The following is an 18,251-nucleotide window of genomic DNA, read 5'->3' as shown; positions in this document are numbered from 1 at the left end:
ATGGAGCCACTGCATTAAACTGGCACTAGCTGCCATGGCTGGGATGGCAACCAAAGTCCATCCCCAAACAGCCTCACTTTTAGACATTACTGCATATTAACAGAGCTCACCCTCTTGTTCCAAAGGAAGACTGCATAGAGACTAGTTATCAGTGGCTGGTTGTTAGAGCTCTAACATCTTCTGAAGCATTTGGGACTTAGGGAGGTTGACTTCTGCTATTTACTTTTCCTTTTCATCTGCTCAGTTCTCTTCCCTGTGCCAAGGAACATTTGATCCCAAGGTGCAGAGTGGAGAGAAGCCTCCTTCTCACTTCTTCCATCTTCTGGGAGATCCTGCCTATATGTCTCCCCTCTCCATCCATCCTGAAACCCTGCTGTTGGACCAGTCTCCCTCAAGGATCTGGGAAGAATTTCCAAAGCCAACAACTCTGCAAAAATTATAATTTTATTTTCCTACAACATGAACCTAATTTCTACCTCCCACTCCCACAGCCACCTGTTTGCCAAAAACATCGAGACATCTTAGTCATTTCAGGCTTAAATTCAACTAATTCAAGGTTTTCTCCTTTGCATCTTCTCCCCAGGATACATTTCAGTTATGGGGTTGCAAAGGAGGGGGATTATGTGTCATAGCATGGGGGTGGGAGGAGGTGTCTGGTCTTATGTTGGAGTCCACCCAGTTTTTCAGTATCCCTGTCTGGTGCCCAGGGAAACTTAGGCCTATCCCTGGGTCCCCTGCCCTGGGTACCGATGTGCCACCATCCATGCTCCCAACTCCACTGTGGCATGACACATATTTCTGGGGCTCACCAAACTTTAGAAGCAAGCAAAGATCTCTTCATTCTTTGGAATCCTCAACTAATCTAGGAGTTATATCACCACTCTATGTCTCCCAGTAGAGTACGTGGCTCCTTCCAAGGACCCATCACACCCTAACATATCCTTTCCTGCTCAGAAGCTCCCCTCCCCTAGCCGAGGCATCCTCTCATCTGGTTTGCAGATTGGGAGGTCTGGCTCTCTATTCTTTTTTCACTCTCAAACTTTACCGTAAACTTTATGCCCAACTTCCTTCAGGGATTAATCTTCTACATTCAAAAAAATGCTTTCTCTAGGAAAAAAGGCCAAAACATTGATTGCAAGAATATTGTCTCTGTTATGAGTTGTATGTACTTATTTTGGAACTCAGAGTCAGTAATTTGATTCTTTGTTCCTCCTGAGCTGAAGACTGTCCCCTGGGATCAAAAATGTCACTGACTCAGACAGGAGACCTTTGACTAACTTCAGAATCCATCCCACAGTCACTGCTCTCATCAAACTACATCCCTCCTCCAGAACCTTTGATGTCTATAGCCAATGTCCTCAAACCCAGGTCCAGTGCCCTATTGGTAAGCCAAGGTATATGCAAATCTAAGGGATGATTATGGGGCATCTTCCTAGGATATTAATTTGACTTTGAGTGTGGGTGGGAAAGCACGTTGACATTAAACGTGTCTGCAGTATGGAGTAAGATAGAAAATCCACATGTATCTTTAGGACACAACAAAAGACCTTAAGGACATTTCATCATGATGGGCTATGTTCCCAGATCCCTGAGAGCACACATTCAGCCTCCTCTGCTATTCGAGTTCCTTCCATGGAAAAGTTTGAGACATACAAGTTTACGATCCTAATTCCAACCTTGTCCTACTTATTCAAACTGATTTCTGACTATAAGAAACTGTGCTCCACAGCATTCCTAAAGCAGTGACTCTTAATGGAGGCTTCAAGGTCCAGGCCAAATGTTTGGGTGAAGGCTTCCCTCACCATTCATCAGAATTAATCACTTCCTCCTCTGGGTTTCACAATGCTTTCTTTATAGCTCTAATAAAGCATCTCCATAGTGCAACCATTATAGCTGTGCCTCTTTTTAGGTCTGAATCTCTTGAGAGCAAAGCCATATCTTATTCCTTTTTGAAATCCCAGAGCCTAGCCTGGTATGCCGTGGTTTACAATAACATTTGCTAGATGCAGTGGAGCTACATGAATGCTTTCCATGCCAACACGTAGGGTGTCAGGGCTACTGTTTGAGAAGAAACAGACAGAGGATGAGAGTGAGGGTGATTGGAGGTCCTCTATATGCTTTCTCACTCTCTTACTCATTCATTGTTCATTCTTTCTTCAAATGCTGAAATCAGGCAGTATGCTGGGCTTGAGGACAAAAAAAATGAGGGACAAATGTCAACAAGCACAGGATGAATGCCATGTGCTGATGTTCGAAGACCTATCTGGTCTCTAAGGAAAATAGGATGGGCAGGCATGCTTGTGATTTGTGGACACTTTTCAGCCCTCTTCTTCAGCCTTAATTTCTCCTTTAGGTCTAACTTTTGCACTTTTCTGAGTGCTTAACATGAATTATCTCATTCTATCCTCCCAAAAAAAAGGTGTTATTATTATTATCTCTATTTTCCAGAGAAGGAAACGGAGTCTCCAAGATGCTTCCTACTATTTATAACAAGGCTGTCTACATAGTAGAGTCCCAATGTCCATGACCCTCACCCCTATTGAAATGGTCTCAGGGAAGAGTACCATCCCAGTAGAACTAACTGCCATATACTGGAGTGCAAAGGTTTGTGAGGTCCCTTCTCAGGGGGATGAGAAGAAGGACAGAAGGAGTCCATTGGGTTAGATGTGTCATCTAGAATGGGAGAGACAATAAACCAAGATCCTTGAGTGTGAAAACTGTAAGGCACCAAATCCTGTATCACCTTTTGCCAGTTCTGCTACCCTCCATTTGCTTCATTAGCAATATACATAATTAAACACAGACAAATAAATAAACAACAAAAGGGATGTTCCTCGGCTAGTATTAGGGGTCAGGGTTGAAAGATGAGATCAACTCAAGTATAGAGTTTCACAGGGAAAATGAGAACGAGATCTAATGGGATCCATTTAACAAGGACAGAAAAGTCTTGGGAATCTGAGGCTAGTGGGAAGGAGGAGAGGAGAGCTACTTGGAGCCTGTAGGAGCTTATAGTCTAGACTGGTGGGTCAATACAGGAGCCTTTGGGGTTCCTTGCATGGCTCTAATGTCTTGCCTCTGGCCACCTCCCATTTTGTTCCAGCCTCTTCTCCCAGTATCTCTGCATCACTGCATATGTCCAGTCAGCTGTTCAGAGGCAGGAACAACATGACTGTGCATGGAGAGCTCCAGGTGTGAAGGACTCAGCAAAGTAATTACAAGCACAGTTGCATTAATCATTTTCACATGGCCCAGGAGAACATGGTAATTGATGGCTTCTGACCGTGACTGATAGCTTTAACCACACATCCCACAAGAGGCCAGCGGCAAGGAAGCAAATGAGCCTGGGTCTAGAGCTCAGGTGCTATCAACTGAGCAGAGGAGACCCAGTTTACTCCAAAGTCAGGGAAGGCATCCAACTCAGCTGGGGCCACTAGAGAAGCCAAGGGCTTCTAAGACGACAGATACCCAGACACTTCTCCTATTTCACTCAGAAATCTAGCCCCAGCCAAACCAGAAGAAGGATCTGATGTCCTTCTGCTCTGGATCCAGGCCCACCCCTTTGTTTCCACTCTAGATTGCTCCAGTCAAAAGCCACATATCCTTCATAAGATGGAGCTCTTTTCCACTTTTCTGAAGTTCACTGTTATCACAGAACAATATTAACATGTGTTAACTTATCAATATCCAGTTTTATTTTGACTATTCCAGGACCAATCAGATTTGGATTGTTTCCAATCCATGTATTTTTTGGGGGGAAGGATGGTGGAGGGGCATTTTGCTACCCATACTCTTCCCAAGTAAAAATCATCAACTCTCTGGATGCAACCTTTCTCTGCTCCACCTACACAAGCTGTCACCATTTGCAGCCCTGCACACTGCTCTGATTTCTGCCTCCATAGCTTTCCTCAAGGCACTTATTTGCCTGGAATAGCCTTCTCCACCCTCCCTACCTATTCAGGTTTTGAGCATCCTCTAAATCTAGTTCATTCTTTCTAACCCACAGAAGTTTCCCAAAACACTCCTCTGTGCCTCCCTCCCCATCTCTTCTTTCTCTAACAGAATCTCTCCCACCCCACTTCACCCCCTCCCCCCAGTGTTTAGTTGTAGATTGGCTAGGATCTAGAATTGTTTGCTAATCACTTCAAGTATGTTGGTTTTGTTTCCAGAAATCACTTTCAGATCCTTGTAAAGAACTGTAAGCCTATAGTACTTTTTCTTTCATTCCCAGGAGGATGGAGTGACATACTAGGGCCACTCAATGCCATTCAATCCATCTCTGTTGGCTGAATGAGTGACTGACTGACCCACTGAAAATAACTGCCCTACAGAGACTCCCCTGAAGTCCTGAGAGTAGCACCGCAGGTGCCAGGGCAGGGATCAACACCAGTCAGTAGGAGTCTTGCTTGTGCTATTTCTTTCTGCCTTCACAAAAACCCTGTGGTGCACTCGTTACGGTCCTCATTTTACAGATGAGGAAACGGGAGCTAAGAAGTGCTAACTCATGTGCTTAACCATGCTCACGGAACGAACAGTTGGTGGAGCTGGGATTCCATCAACATCCACCACCCTTCACATGGCCAGCTCTGGTCTCTGGGGAGTGGAGGGGCAAGAAGTGTGGGGCCTCACTGAGTTCCTGTGAAGGAAAGGGGGGGCATTTACTCTATCTCACTCTTTCTATGTACAGATTATGAAGGGCTTGCCCCCCAGGCCTGTATTTCTGAGTTCTCTCCTCGCAGGATGCAGATCCCCGTACAGACACTTAGAAATGCACAGTCTCTCATTCACTGTCTCACCATGGATAATCATTCATGCTGAGCAGAGAGGAAAGCCCATGATATCATCCATTTTACGCCTCAGCTGCCTTCCTGGGAGAGGTAAATTTGTTGCATATTTTAGCAAGGCTGTGGTAGATTACTAGGGCTACTGTAAGATTTATTGTCCCAACCAAGACACTTTGAAAATGAATGGAGGTTCTAAAAATAACTCACAGGCATTAACAGAGCTACAGCAGATGTCATCCAGTACTGCCTTGGGCAAACAAGGATGTGTGCCCCCCCTACAGAAAACCCAGGGTGCTGAGGGACCCCCAACACTCTTCGACTACACAGTCAGTTGACAACTACTTTCTGTTCAACCCAGATTAGAATTCATTCATTCAATAAAAATCCATGTGAAAGGAACTGCGGGCAGCCCTGTAAAGAAGATGACTTTCTTACACTTAAGAAACTTCATTCTAGTAGAGGTAGGTGGAAAGTAAACAAATAAATAGAATGTATATTATCAGGTAGTGATGAGGACTGTAAAGAAAAATAAAGTAGGGTTAAGGCAATGGGGAGGGATGCAGGGTGAGGGTGGGAGGGAAGACATCTGGGGAGATCAGCGAAGAGGGGCCAAGCCAGGACAGGTCTCGGGGAGGAACATCCAGGCAGGGGAATAACCAGCGCAAAGGCTCTGAGATGGGAACAAGGCTTGAGGACCAGAAAGAAGACCTAAGTGGAGAAAGGCGGGGGGGGGGGGGGGGGGGGGGGGGGCGGGGTTGCTGAGTGAGATGGGAAGCCAGCGAAAGGTTCGCTCAAGGGAATGCTGAAATCTGATTGGCATTTGAAGAAGAATCACTCGGGCTACTGGTGGAGGACACCTGGGGGTGGGCAAGAATGAGAGGAGGAGAGCAGGCACTTGTGATGGTCCAGGTGCGAGAGGATGGGGCGTGGGCCGGGTGGAGGCGGGTGAAGCTGGGGTAAGAGGTGGCTGCATTGGGGAACCAGGGTGGAGTAGAGCCTCTAGGACAGGTGAGCCAGGTGGGGTGCCTCTGGGACAGGAGTGTCCAACAGTTGGCCCCATTTGGCCCTAGGCTCCTCCTGAGGCTTGCTCTCAACGTCTCTGAGTGGTTCTCTGGAAGGTGACATGCCTTGGTCCCCGAGGGCAGGAGGGGGCGGGCCCTGGAAGGCCTTACCTTTGGCTCTGTGATCTTCCTCCTTGGGGCACTTTCCCCCTTCCCACCATTTGCGCTTCAGAATTTCCAGGCGGTTGTTCTCCTGCAGCTGGAGAATGGCCAGGTCAAACTCGTCCCGGAAGACGGAGCCTGCGGGGTCAGAGAGCCCAGAGCACAGGGTGTGAACACCCTCACGCCACCCTCCGCTCCTGGCAAACCTCCCTGTGCCTCGCCCACTGTGACTTCAGGAGGGGAATGACAGTGAGGTGGACCTCGCAGGGCCACCGCCCTCCTCTCTGCCGGGCTAAGAAACCTCTGTGGAGAAGAGAGTGTTCTGGCTTCACGGCTGGACACTCAAGGCTTTCCTACTTAGCCTGTCTCCACACTGACTGGCGGGTCGAGCCTGCAGCCAAGGACCCTGAGGGAGGGTCTAGGCACAGCTTTCCAGGCACTTGCATTGCCCCCCCACCTTCCCACCTAGGCCCCGCCACCTTCTGAGTTAAAAAACGGTCTACCCAGGTTAAATGTGGGCTGCCCACTGACTGTCAGGGAGCTGGTTGCAAAGCTTCCCGTCCACCTCAGGGGTCCGAGGATGGGAAGATTCTGTGGCACAATCCTCTGAGTCATACGGCTGTCTATTTTCTACTTGACTTAAATTAGGTTCTCAGACACTTGTAACTCTCACTACACTGCACCTGACAATTGTTTACCAGCCAAGAGGGCAGAGTCTCCCAGAGAGTGCCGGAAGCCTCTTCTTGTCCATCAGCATGGAGAAGCCCATTGCCAGGGACCCCCCACCTTCAGAGCTTAGTGCCCCAGATGCTCTGACCACCCACCTCCCTCCTCAAACAGGAGGCTTCTGTTTAATGCAATTCTTTTCTAAAATTTTCTCATGGAATATGGTGAAGGGGCTTTGGTTTTAAAATTTAGTTTTAATCACAAAAACAGGCTTAAAGGAAACTGTGGAACGCTCAATGCCCCAGCACAGGCTGAGGCCTGAGGTCATGAAGAAAGCTGGCGAAAGGCTGCAAATCAACTGAACTGACCAGTTTTTCTTGCCCAAGCTCTGTGAAGGCCTGATGTGAATGTAGGCCCCAGAGGAAAAGGGCCATGATGAAGGATTTGTGCCTCGGGCAGGTCTTGGGACAAGTAGACCAGGGCTTCTCAAACTTTAATGTGCATAGGCAACTCCACTTCAGATTTGGTAGGTACTGGATGAGTCCAAGATCCTGCATTTCTACCAAGCTCCAGGGTGATGCCAATTCTACTGGCCTTTGGACCAAACAAATTTCGAGAGGCAGGACCTCCTTCAATTCTGACAGCCTCTGATTCCATGGTTAGAACCTTCCTTTCTACAGACACAACTGTGCTTGGGCACACAAATCCCGAGCCTGAAGAACCGAATGTGTCTGCTATGGGTGGACATCAACAATGCCTCATCTGTAGTAGGTACTTAATACACATCTGCCGCGAATGGACACATGAACAAGTCATCTCGTAGATACTGTTTGGTGGTGAGGCTAATGAATAATCCAGGTTTAGAGACAACTATCCATCCCAGCAAGGGATTTCAAACACTTACAAGGCATTTTCAATCCAACCTCACTGCACTCCAGGGGAAAGACTATTCTGTTTATTCCCCGCTTGCACATCAGCTCCTAAACCACCTGACTAAATTTTCTCTCTTGTTTCTTGTTTTATTTCTCTTCAGTTTTCTGGGTTCAACGATATTGCTCATTCTGTAGTTATGCCCTTTGTCCACACATGCTTGTCTTTCCTGGAAGAAACCTTAGCTGAATCTAAATTCTGTGTCATTGATGGGCTCTTCTCAGCCTAATCTGAGAATCGGGGTGAGCCTCCCTCTTGACCAACTCAACCTGTCTAGTTGGTGGGACCCATTTGGGAAGATTGTCTGGAGAATGAAGCCCTGGATTTGGAGATGAATCGTCCTAGGCTCAAATCCAGTGCCTCTACTTATTCTGTGACCTTGGACACATAACTTAGCTGCTCTGAAGCTCTATCCTGTACAGAATGGGAATAACCATACCTGCCTCTCAGGAGGCACAGTTAAGTGAGATGACACCTATGACAGTAGCACCAAGTCAGATACAGAAAAAAATGCATTTCCCTCCTTTTTTTTCACTTGGTTATTGGTGAAATTTTCTAGAGTCAGTTTTTTTTTTCAATACCTCAACTCTCGATAGGTTTGTTCCATGAAAACTTTTGTAGCACTTGACATTTCATTAAATTGAAATTGAAATTGTCAAATTGCCAGAGTATTATCAAGGTGCACCTTAAGTTCAATTTGTGTCTCACTCCACCATCTTGAAACAAAATGTCAGCCAATAAATTTCTCAAGGAGGCCCATAATATGTACTATTAATGGACATCAATGAAATATGGTGGTACAAAGAGGGTATCAAGGTTTGAGTGCCCTGAGTGAGGCCTCCAGTTTACAGAACTACTACTGTCAAAACTTACTGAGTACAAGGATGCACCACATTATCACATGTTTTTGCTTGATTTCTGCTCCATCTTTAATATGTCTGCTTTCATTACATAACAGGAAACTATGGAAAAGGTGGGAAAGGAACTAATATTCTCAAGGACAGGTAAGTGTGAGACACTGTGGTTGAAACACCTGCCCACAACAAGGTAGGTTTTAGAAACTGAGTTCTACAGATGAGAGAACGGAAACTCAGAGAGGGTAAGTAACCTATCCAAGGTCCCTCAGTCATTAACCAGGATCCACTTCCAGGTCAGTCTGATGCCAAACTCTTTCTCTTTACACTCCACATTCTCTTTACAATCCTATAATTTGTAGATATTTAAGTTAGGTAAAGATCAATAGAAGGGCTGTGTAATATGACTACAAAAATGCACATACTCTGTATTAATTTCCTCACACGATCTGATGGTATCAGTTTCTGCTGCTTCCTCTGTGACCTTGTACAAGGACAACTCTATCTGACAGTGGCCCTCAATGGTGTACATGTGGGACGGGAGGGAGTGGTAGTAAGGGGGTGTGCATATGAGAATCACCTGGCAACACTGTCAACATTTTCACAAGTAGCTAACATGTAACATGCTCCCCTCCCTTTTCCTCCGGGGGAGATACTATCCTCAGGGAAGGCCTAAAGGGTGAACATCCTATAGAAAGCACAGCTGGGATATCTTTCTGGCAGGCCATCACCTCTCCTCTCCTATAACAAAAACAGATGGTACACAGCCAGCAACCTGAATACCGGAGCTCTATGCCCATTCTCAATTATGCATGCTGACCCAGAGTGCAGGGATCAGTGAAATCCACAAATAATTTGAAAGCCATCTCCTCTAATCATGTCAGCTCCCTTTTGCCATAAACTTTTCACCAGGGACATTGGCAAATAGCGAAACGGATTCATTTGTGTTTTATTCTCTCTTCCTTCTCCTTCCTACTGTTAGTAGAGATGTCAATCAACAGAGAAATGGCCAAAAGGCAAGAAGCCGGGGAGGAGAGGCGCGGAGGGCTATAGAATCCATGGGGGGCATCAATAATCCCTTAATAATTAAGGATCTAGAATTGATCACTGATTTGTGGAAGTATGTCAGTTTGGTATTTTTTTCAACCTCCAGAGTGTCCGCCTAAAATCACTGTTAGACTAGTTCTAGAAACAGGGGTTGTTGAACACAACCCGTCCCTGAACCTGTCTGGATGAAGCTACCCAAAGAGGCTGTTCCTCTCCTGCATACCGACTGGCATGCCAATCCCATAGCCCTTGGTGTCCAGCAGGCCCCCAATCTGAGTGAGGTTGCAGTTTCGCTGCCGATAGTACTCATTCATGGTGGACTCCAGAAGGAAGGCGTAGTTGGAATTCAACACCCTGGCGATTCCCTCCTCTGTGCTCTTCACAAACACACTTGGCTGCTTGGAATACATGTAATTCCACATGCGTTGATAGGTCTGGTAGCGGGAATTCTGGGAAAAGAACAAAAGGAAGCAGGATTGGGAAAAGAGAAAGGAAGTGGTAATTTAGCAAGGGAGGGAATCAAAGGAAGTCTTAAAATCCTGCCATTCCCCTTCAACTTATTCTCAGTAATATTTTCCCTTTCCATCTCTCAATTCAAAATGTCTGTTGGGGCCATTGAAGCATCTGCAAAGTGGTAGGAGGAGGAAGTTGTGATTTTTGTACCATTTATAGAAAGATGAAGAAGCTACAAGGTCCTAAGGTGCTGTAAGCTCTGCCTACTGGTTTGGTAACTTGAGGTTTTGCCTCATCCACTATAGAGAAGTCTTCCATTGCCAACATCTCCATTCTGGTAGAAGTGAGAATTGAATTTCTGACTGGGGTCCCTTCACTGTCCTTCAGGTCACAGTGAACTCCAGTTCATTCAGGACTTCCAAAGAGACAGAATCTGAAGGAGCAGCGCCTACTATTTTCTATCATCCTAACCCAATTTATCAGTCACACGTCCAGTGTGGGCTGCTCTGTCACAAATAATAAGATGGAGAGAATGCTGGGGATTTATCCAAACTTTTTGTTTGGATAATGCCTTCACTGATGTCTCTGCCAACGGGCACTAAGGCTTGTATGGAAAATAGAAAACTGAAGGTCTTGGACATGTTTCATGTGAAAATGAACTCCTTGAGTGGTAGGTTGGTTAGACGCCTACTACCGAGACATCTTGAAGCAGAAGAGAACCACTCATCTGTCTGGTCTGGCTCTCTCAGTCTTGGTGATGAGTTGGATGGCAGACTAATATATCCTGCAAGAAAACTCCAAAGAAGCCCGCAGTGTCCCTATCTGAGACCTATCTGAGATCAATGGAATCAGTTCATTTTAATCTAGTGTTTCTCATTTGTGTGTTATTTTAGTCATGCTTTCTCTAAATATGACTCACTTTAAAAATTTTAATGCAGACTCTAGCCTCATCCCATGCAGTAATAGAAATAAAATTACAAGCTCGAGTCACTACATACATTTTTTTTTCTAATGCCCACTAAAATAAATATGCATTTAAAAAGTAGTTTTGCCCTATTGTTCCTGAAATCATCTCAAATACCACCAATGGTTTATATCTAACACTCTGGGACACATCAGGATTAGCCCAAAGTCCTGTTAGGACCTCATTCCAGGGCTATTTTGTGGAACAGGAGACAAACAAGCCTCATGTGGGCATCTAAACTAGGTGTTCAAAAGAGGTAAAGGGACGGGAAGAGAGGTTTTTCTTTCCAGTAGACAAACATCTCAACACTATTCTGCCCAATTCCCAATGCTTGTGAGCAACCAGATGGGGTTTACTTGGAAGAAGGTCATGCTGGAGCCTCCGTGAATTGTGCCGTACTCAATGGCAGTCTGGTCGGCCAGGTCATCCACCGACTCGATGGGCACGTCCATGCGCTGCACGGTCAAGAAGGCTGCCAGGTTGGCCGTGTAGGATGAGATGATGATCAGCGTGAATGCCCACCTATGTGGGAAGAGACCAGAAGTCACCACTGCCCAGGCACTGCCAGGAGCCTTAGCCCTCATCCCAGTCCTGCTGGGACAAGGTGGAGACCAGGTGTCCCTCTTCTGAAGGAAGTCTCAGCTTAGTGGATGGAGAACATGGAGGCAGGATATATGGTGTCAACAGAAATGAATGACAGTTGGGAGGGTTGCGTGGAAGAAGACAGTTGACTTTTTAAATTTCATTTAGTTTCCTAAAGGAGGGGGCCATTGGGTGGTTATTCAAAAGAGGGGTAGTGCCTGCATGGGAGACAGTTTGGGAGACCAGGAGACATTAGAGTAAAGGAGCTGAGGGTGCCAGCTCTGCAGGTTTGGCTCAGGGCTAGAGCTGGGATGCTGGCTTTGCCTCCTCAAGGTGAGGCTGACCGACCTTTAGACAAGAATTCCATTTACTGAGCACCTACCACGAGTCACATATAGCGGCTCATGTAACCCTCCTCAACATTCTTATCTCTAATTTTACAGACCAGGAATTGAGGCTCAGAGAAGGAAAGCAAATCGCCAAGTAACACGTTGATCAATTTGTATTTTAAAACCAGGTCTGCAAATCCTAACAGCAGAAACTCTTTAAAGACTAACTGGTGAAAAGTACCTTTGAACTGCTGAAGAGTTGGAATTAGAAAAAGACTCTTACAAGGGTCATGGCATTTCAAACTGGAATGATGTTTCATTGGGTAGATAAAACCCATTAAAAAAATTAGAAAACTTTTGCAACTCAGGGGGCATAGACGCAAAAGCCATTAAAAAGAGTGTTCGCTTAAGTAGGTTAAAGAAACCTTCTACCACCTGGTCAGCAGTGTAGATTTGCATCCCAATCCATTTGTAGGTGGCTCTGAGAGATATCTAAGCATAATTAAGGTTGGTTAATCACAAATCTTGAATCAGTGGAGTCTGAATTAATGAGGCTTTACTAATTATGAAGACATTGCCAACTAATGCAGAGTGTTTGCCACAGGACTCAGCAGCTGGCGGCTTCCAGGAGGATTTTCAGGAGCTGCAAGTGCCACTGCACCGAGAGCTCCTGCCTGCTGCCTGTCCCTGTCGCAGGGGAATCCACGGACTCTGGGTTTATCCCTACACCAGACCACCAGATCCGCGTGCCGGGCCATCCGTAAGGTGGCCGGGCTTTAGTTCTGGCTTTGGCACGTCCCTCTGTGAGACCGTGGCGGGTAGGAAGGAGTCACTTGCCTTCTCTGAACCCATTTACTTGTCTAATAAATGGGGATAATAATGTCAGCCTTGCCTATCTTCTGAGGCTATTGTGAGATCAAACGAGGTAGTCTGTAATCAGTGCTCAGTAACTGGCAAGGTGCTATATGGAAGTGAGCTATGGAGAGATGTACAAACAGACCTTCAGACTGAATACGGGACAGCAATCATTTGGCCACCTCCTTACTGCCATCCCTGTTTGTGACCTGTAAGTGACAGGGGTCCATCTATGCCCAAGACCTGCTTTCCTTGCCCCAGCCTCAGCGCTCACATTCTCTTTGCACCCTGATGGGAAAGGCCCAGGAGAGGGTGAGCCCCAGGGGAGATGCGGCTGCTCCGGAGATGCTCAGCTCCATCGGCCAGTGTCTTGGGCTAATGAGCCTGGGTGTGGGCATGACCTCAGGGTGGGCTGGGGGAGGGGGGTGGTTCCCTCAGCCCTGTGGCTCTGCCCTGGCGTCTGCTCTGCCCTGGGCAGCCACGTGGCAGTCTACACCACCGGTCATGAGGGCAACTCGGTGCCAGAGTGGAAGTGGCTCTGCACAAGCCCATGCCCACTGAGGAGAAGGGAAATCATGCCCAGAGGGTCAGGGGAGCTGTCTCCTGCGTGGAAGGGGCTCATCGGTCGTAAAGCTGGCATTTCTTTTAGTGACATGACACTTTGCGTCACTTGCTCTGGGAGAGGAGGCTGGATTAGGACATGATGGCCTTGTCTTTGGGCCTCCCACTCCCCCAGGGAACTGACGGAACCGAGGCCCCGAATTCCTAACTAAGAAATCCGGGAGACTGCTGAGGGCCCACCGAGTTGGGATCTCTGAGTGCTGAGCCGCCTCCCACCCACCACCCTGCCAGCTAGCTAAAGCGGAGCTCACAGGCCCGGGGCAGGGCTGCCCGCGGCACCGACAGGCCGCCACAGTGCTCGGCTCAAGTTCCCGGGAGCAGGGTTTGCCCGGGGCAGGAGAGCAGGATTTGCCCGGGGCAGGGGAGCTGGCTGGCAGAGGACAGGGCCAGGGACCCTGTGGGCAGGGAGCAAGCCCCATCTGGAGAAGCCCAGGTGGAAAGGCATCAACATCTGCCCCGGCCGCCTGCTGGTCTCCTGTGCCTTTTCCTCAGATTTCCTGGATTTTGAGGAAGTTCTGTGACCGAAATGGTCCCCTTCTCCTGAGACCATTCTCCTCATTTGGTGACTTCTCAGCACCATCTGGTAATGGAAAAGCACTTTGCCCCAATGGTTTGAATCCCCCTGCTTGTATAGCTCATCAGGGAAAATGAGAACCCCGGAAGGGGGCGGTCACTGTCCACTGTGCCCTGGCCTCCCCTTCAGCCTCCCTCCCCAGCAACAACTCCTTCCATCAGCGGCAGCTCCAGGGGCTCCTCCAATAACTGTCCAGACCACTCCCTCTGCCCCCGACCACCAGTACCAAAGGGGGCAAACACCACTTTTCCTTCCACTTTGCCTTAGGGCTGAGAAGGAGGGGAGAGGACCATGGCTGTAAACCCAATAAGCTACGGCAGCCAAACCTAGCAGTAGGTTTCAGAGCAAGGACCCTGACCTTGCACTCTGCAAACTTGACTCTCAAGGCGAGGTGGATATATACTCCCGCTTCAGCAGGCTCAGAGCACAAGGCAGTAATCCTCAGATGAATCTCAGACCCTGGAATCTAGCAGAGGCTGCCCTCCTGGGTTTGGAACTTGCTTGGGACCCATGACTCCTGCTTTCCTTCCAGTTTCTTCCTTCTGGAATGGGAATGTCTATCCTATGCCTGTCCCACCATGGTATTTTAGGAGTAGATCACTTGTTTTTTAGGTTTCACAGGTCCATTGACAGAGAGAAATTTTCCCCTAGGTTGGAACACACCTATACCTAATTTTTATGAGACTTGGGAGTTAGAGTTGTTACTGAAGTACATGTGTAAACGTGTGTGTATATGTATGTGCACACATATGTACTAATTTTTCCCCCATAATGATCTGAGACTAATTATTAGTCCATACACTCACATAGCATTTTCAGGTTTTCAAGAAGCTTTCCCACACGTGGACTCATCTGACAAAGTTCCTGTTGGCCTGGTTGGACCAAGAGAGGAAGGGGGTTTCCAGCAGAGGCTGGAGGTCCCCCAGGGGTGGGAGGGAGGACCACTTGCTGTCAGCTCACTCTCTGAGGTCCTATCCAACTCCTAGGGACTCAGAGTTTGTATTTTCCCACACCTTCTGCAGCCAGAGGCCAGGTGCCAAGGGAACAGGCTGGAAAGGCTGGCAGAGTGGGGCATGGGGGCTCAGGCCTGGTTGCTTCCTGCAGCAACTTCTAGTCCACACTCAAATCTGCATAAAATCTGCATGAGCTTCGAAGGTCCGGACATGGAACCTCAGGTTCCTTTCAGGTCAGGGAATTGTCACTGCTTTGCTGAAGGCCATCAAGACTGTTTTCTTCCCCATCTGCCTTCCTGGCTTGACTCCCCTCATATTCTAACCCACAGAAGTTGAGAAAGGGTAAAGGAATGAGATAGCAAAAATGTACCCCATTGCTCCAAACCTTCTTGAGCTGGCGGAATGCAGCTCAGCGTCCCCACAGGAGTCTTGTTAGAAAGAAGAAGCTTGGGGCTCTCCCCCAGGGCGGCTGCCTCCCTGTCTACCAGTGGCCAGAGCAGAGCTTACCCGAGGACACCCTGTGTGCCCTGCCCCGCTGGGTCTGGGCTCGTCTCGGCCTGAAGTCTTACCAGACACCACTGACGCAGCGCGTGGATAAGGCTCGAGGGGCGATGGTGGAGCCCTGCTGCATGAAGCCCCCGACCGGAAACCAGAGGCTGTTGCCGAGGGAATACTGATTCACCAGGAGGTTGCAGCGGCCCTGGGCACACGGATGTGGGCTGTACCACTCGTAGGGGGTCAACCTGTGGGCGAAAACGGACAGGTACCCGTGTCACAGGGACACCGAGGGCACAGGAGAGGGTGGGGAGCACTCTCCTCTCCAGCCTCAGCCCTGGGCCCCAGGAACTGGTTGTGTGACTTGGGGCAAGCCACTTCTCTTGGTTGGACTTAGACGTTCTCAACCTAAAAATGAGGAGGTTGGACAAGGTCGGTGGTTTTCAAACTTTTTCTTTAAGCAAAGAAACTTTTCCCCAAATAAACTCTGATGTGGAATTCCAATATGCAAAATAGGAGAACAGGGAGCCCCTCTGCTGGAGGGTGGGAGGCTCCAGGGGTGCAGGACCTGGGAAGCTGCTTGTTCTGCCATCCCCGGTTCTTTGGGGCGATCATGGAGGAAACCAGCCACAACCAGTCTGAAAACCCTCAGCCAAGAGCGGCGGGTCTCAAACTTTAGTCGACAGCAGGATTGCCAAGGGGGCTTGTTAGAATGCAGGCTGCTGGACCCTCCTGCCAAGTTTCTTATTCAGTAAGCCTGGGGCGAGGCCTAAGAATCTGCAAGTTCCCAGGCGATGCTTAGGCCGCCGGTCCAGGGACCCCACTTTGAGAACCACGAACCTAGACAGTCTCAAAGGCCGAGGTTCTCCACGCTGTCTGCTCTTCACACTCACCTGGGGGGCCTGGACTCTACCCCGAGATTCTGGTTTCACTAGTCTGGGTAGGGCCCCGGCATCAGCATTTTTAGAGCTCCCCGGGTGAGTGTGATGGGCGGGCAGGGCTGGGAAGGGTGGGTCTCAGGTCTCATCTCCGTCCCTCCTGCTGGCCCTCCAGCCTCACCTCTCTCTGCGGGCCCTTTCGTCCCCTGCCCAGCAGGCACGCGCTTTCTCTCTGCTCCTGGCCCCAGTGCCCATCTCCCGCACAAAGCCGTCCAGCCCAGACAGGGGATGGCGTGCGTGGGTGCACACAGGGCGCTATCATCATCGCGGGTCTCTTCAGGCCCTTTGTCGGCCTAAGCTGCACTGGGTGATCCTACAGTCACTCGCCCACGTTTCCACCGAGGCTGCTGGTCCTGAACACAGGGCGGAGGTGACACCGCCGCCCCGTGTGTCCTGCAGAACTGGCTTGCCCTAGCCGTGCCTCACCTGGGCGGTTCCCGAGCCCGTGACCACAGTGAACCTCGGGAGCCCTTTGGATCCACATTCCCAGCCTCACCCCAGGAGCTTGAGATGAGGGGCCTGGAAATTCAACTTTTTCTTCCAGCTCTCTATGTGCCTTAGATTAGCCATTTTCAAGCTTTACTTTCCCCTCTAAAATCTTACCCAGATGTTCGCTATATGAAATAAAATGAAGCTATTTGGGATGAAGAGGGGTTGGGACCCCAAAGCCTTGCACCCAGTCTATTCTCATCCCACTAAAGTCTCAGGTACCTCCTGGAACCGTGACACTCCCTGAAACTCTGCCTGAAAGCCTCTACCTGGGGTCAGGACATCCCAGGCTCAGCGGGCAGCACCCCGTGGGCTGCGTGCGTTGACCTTCCGTTCTCCTCTTTGGTAAGGCTGGATCCTGCGGCAGTGTGAGCCTGCGAGCAGGACAGCGAGGAGGGGCTGTTTCGGCCCCCGGGGCTGGTTTGAAAGCCTTAGGCTGCTGCGGGCTGTAAAGCAGGGCGAGCACGCAGGCATCTGGTAGCCAAGCCCTGCGACCATTTTGGGGGCCCTGTGGGTCACCGAGAGCTGTGGCAGGCGGCTTATTGGGATTCAATCAAAGCAGGCACCAGCAGTTTAGAGAGCAGCGGAGCCCCGACTCAGGCTGGCAGCTCCCTCGAAATGGCGCGAACAGCGTGAGGAAGTGGAGAGGGAAGTGTCAGAAGGTGCCAGCTCCCGCACCTCCCGCCAGCCCTCACTGACAGCAGCTACTTGACAGTGGTGAGGCGTCGGGGCCCACGACGGGTAGGGGACACTGGGCAGCGCGCTCAGCACCTGCTGCCTTGGGAGGCCACCGGGTTGTGAGCTAGACCTCCCTTGGCTGGGCTGGATTTCCTGCTCTTGGCTTTGATCTCCCCTGGAAAAGGTTTAGAGGGGTGAGACAGCCCCCTGGCAGGCTGGGCACCGGCCCGGGGATCAGGCACCCCACATTGCTGTGCCGTCTCCTAACTGGAGAGAGTGTGGGCTCGCTGGCAGTGAAGACCTCATGGTAGAGGCTGTGTGCATCCTCTAGGGTCACTGGCCTCCTCCCACTGGGCCCCGGGGGCAAAGGAGACGTGAGAGGAGAGGCCTGGAAGAGTCACAGCAGATCTCTGGGTGCTCCTTTAGAGCAGTTCTCTGCTCCCACCTCAGAGCCTTTTTGGGGCCTCTTCTAAGGTCAGCTGAGGGCCCAGCAGGGCATAGGAGTCTGGACGGGCAGGGGAGGAGCTGCGAGGGCTGGCACCACTTCCGGAGAGTTAGTTGGCTCTCCCGCAGCCCGGTCAAGCAGGCCTTAGGCTCAGAGCAGAACAGCCCTCCCCTCTGCACACGCCCTGGGGAGGCCACAGTCCAGCTGGGCGTCTCGGGTTCTTCCACAGGCCCCAGGGTGTTCCTGGTTTCCCGGGAGTGGGTGGGTAGGTGGGTTTATTCTCCCCCAGCCCTTCTCTGGACTCAACACCATTTGCAAAGTCAACACTACTTGGGAATGCCTCTCTTGCCATGTTGCCCCTTTGCCACCCGCCACCCTCCGTGGCTCCCATTCGACAAGGGCAGCTGTGTTTTCAGAGGCAGAGCCGAGCCCTC

General features: G+C 49.7%; 1 protein-coding gene across 2 annotated transcripts in view; it reads right to left on the bottom strand.

The window, feature by feature from the left end:
• GRIK4 (glutamate ionotropic receptor kainate type subunit 4) overlaps positions 1 to 18,251 on the bottom strand; it is a 453,432-nt gene that overhangs the window by 13,313 nt on the left and 421,868 nt on the right. For both annotated transcript variants that reach the window (XM_058289034.1, XM_058289035.2), the window contains 4 exons: positions 15,342 to 15,515; positions 11,215 to 11,380; positions 9,665 to 9,890; positions 5,954 to 6,082 (listed from right to left, as the gene is read on the bottom strand). In XM_058289034.1, coding sequence (XP_058145017.1) covers positions 5,954 to 6,082; positions 9,665 to 9,890; positions 11,215 to 11,380; positions 15,342 to 15,515 — 695 coding nt within the window. The remainder of the gene's footprint in view (positions 1 to 5,953; positions 6,083 to 9,664; positions 9,891 to 11,214; positions 11,381 to 15,341; positions 15,516 to 18,251) is intronic.

The sequence above is a fragment of the Dasypus novemcinctus genome, chromosome 27 (genome assembly GCF_030445035.2).
Source record: "Dasypus novemcinctus isolate mDasNov1 chromosome 27, mDasNov1.1.hap2, whole genome shotgun sequence".
Taxonomy (NCBI): Eukaryota; Metazoa; Chordata; class Mammalia; order Cingulata; family Dasypodidae; genus Dasypus; species Dasypus novemcinctus.
The sequence above is the reverse complement of the archived record's forward strand: the minus strand, read 5'-3'. Positions and strand labels throughout refer to the sequence as shown.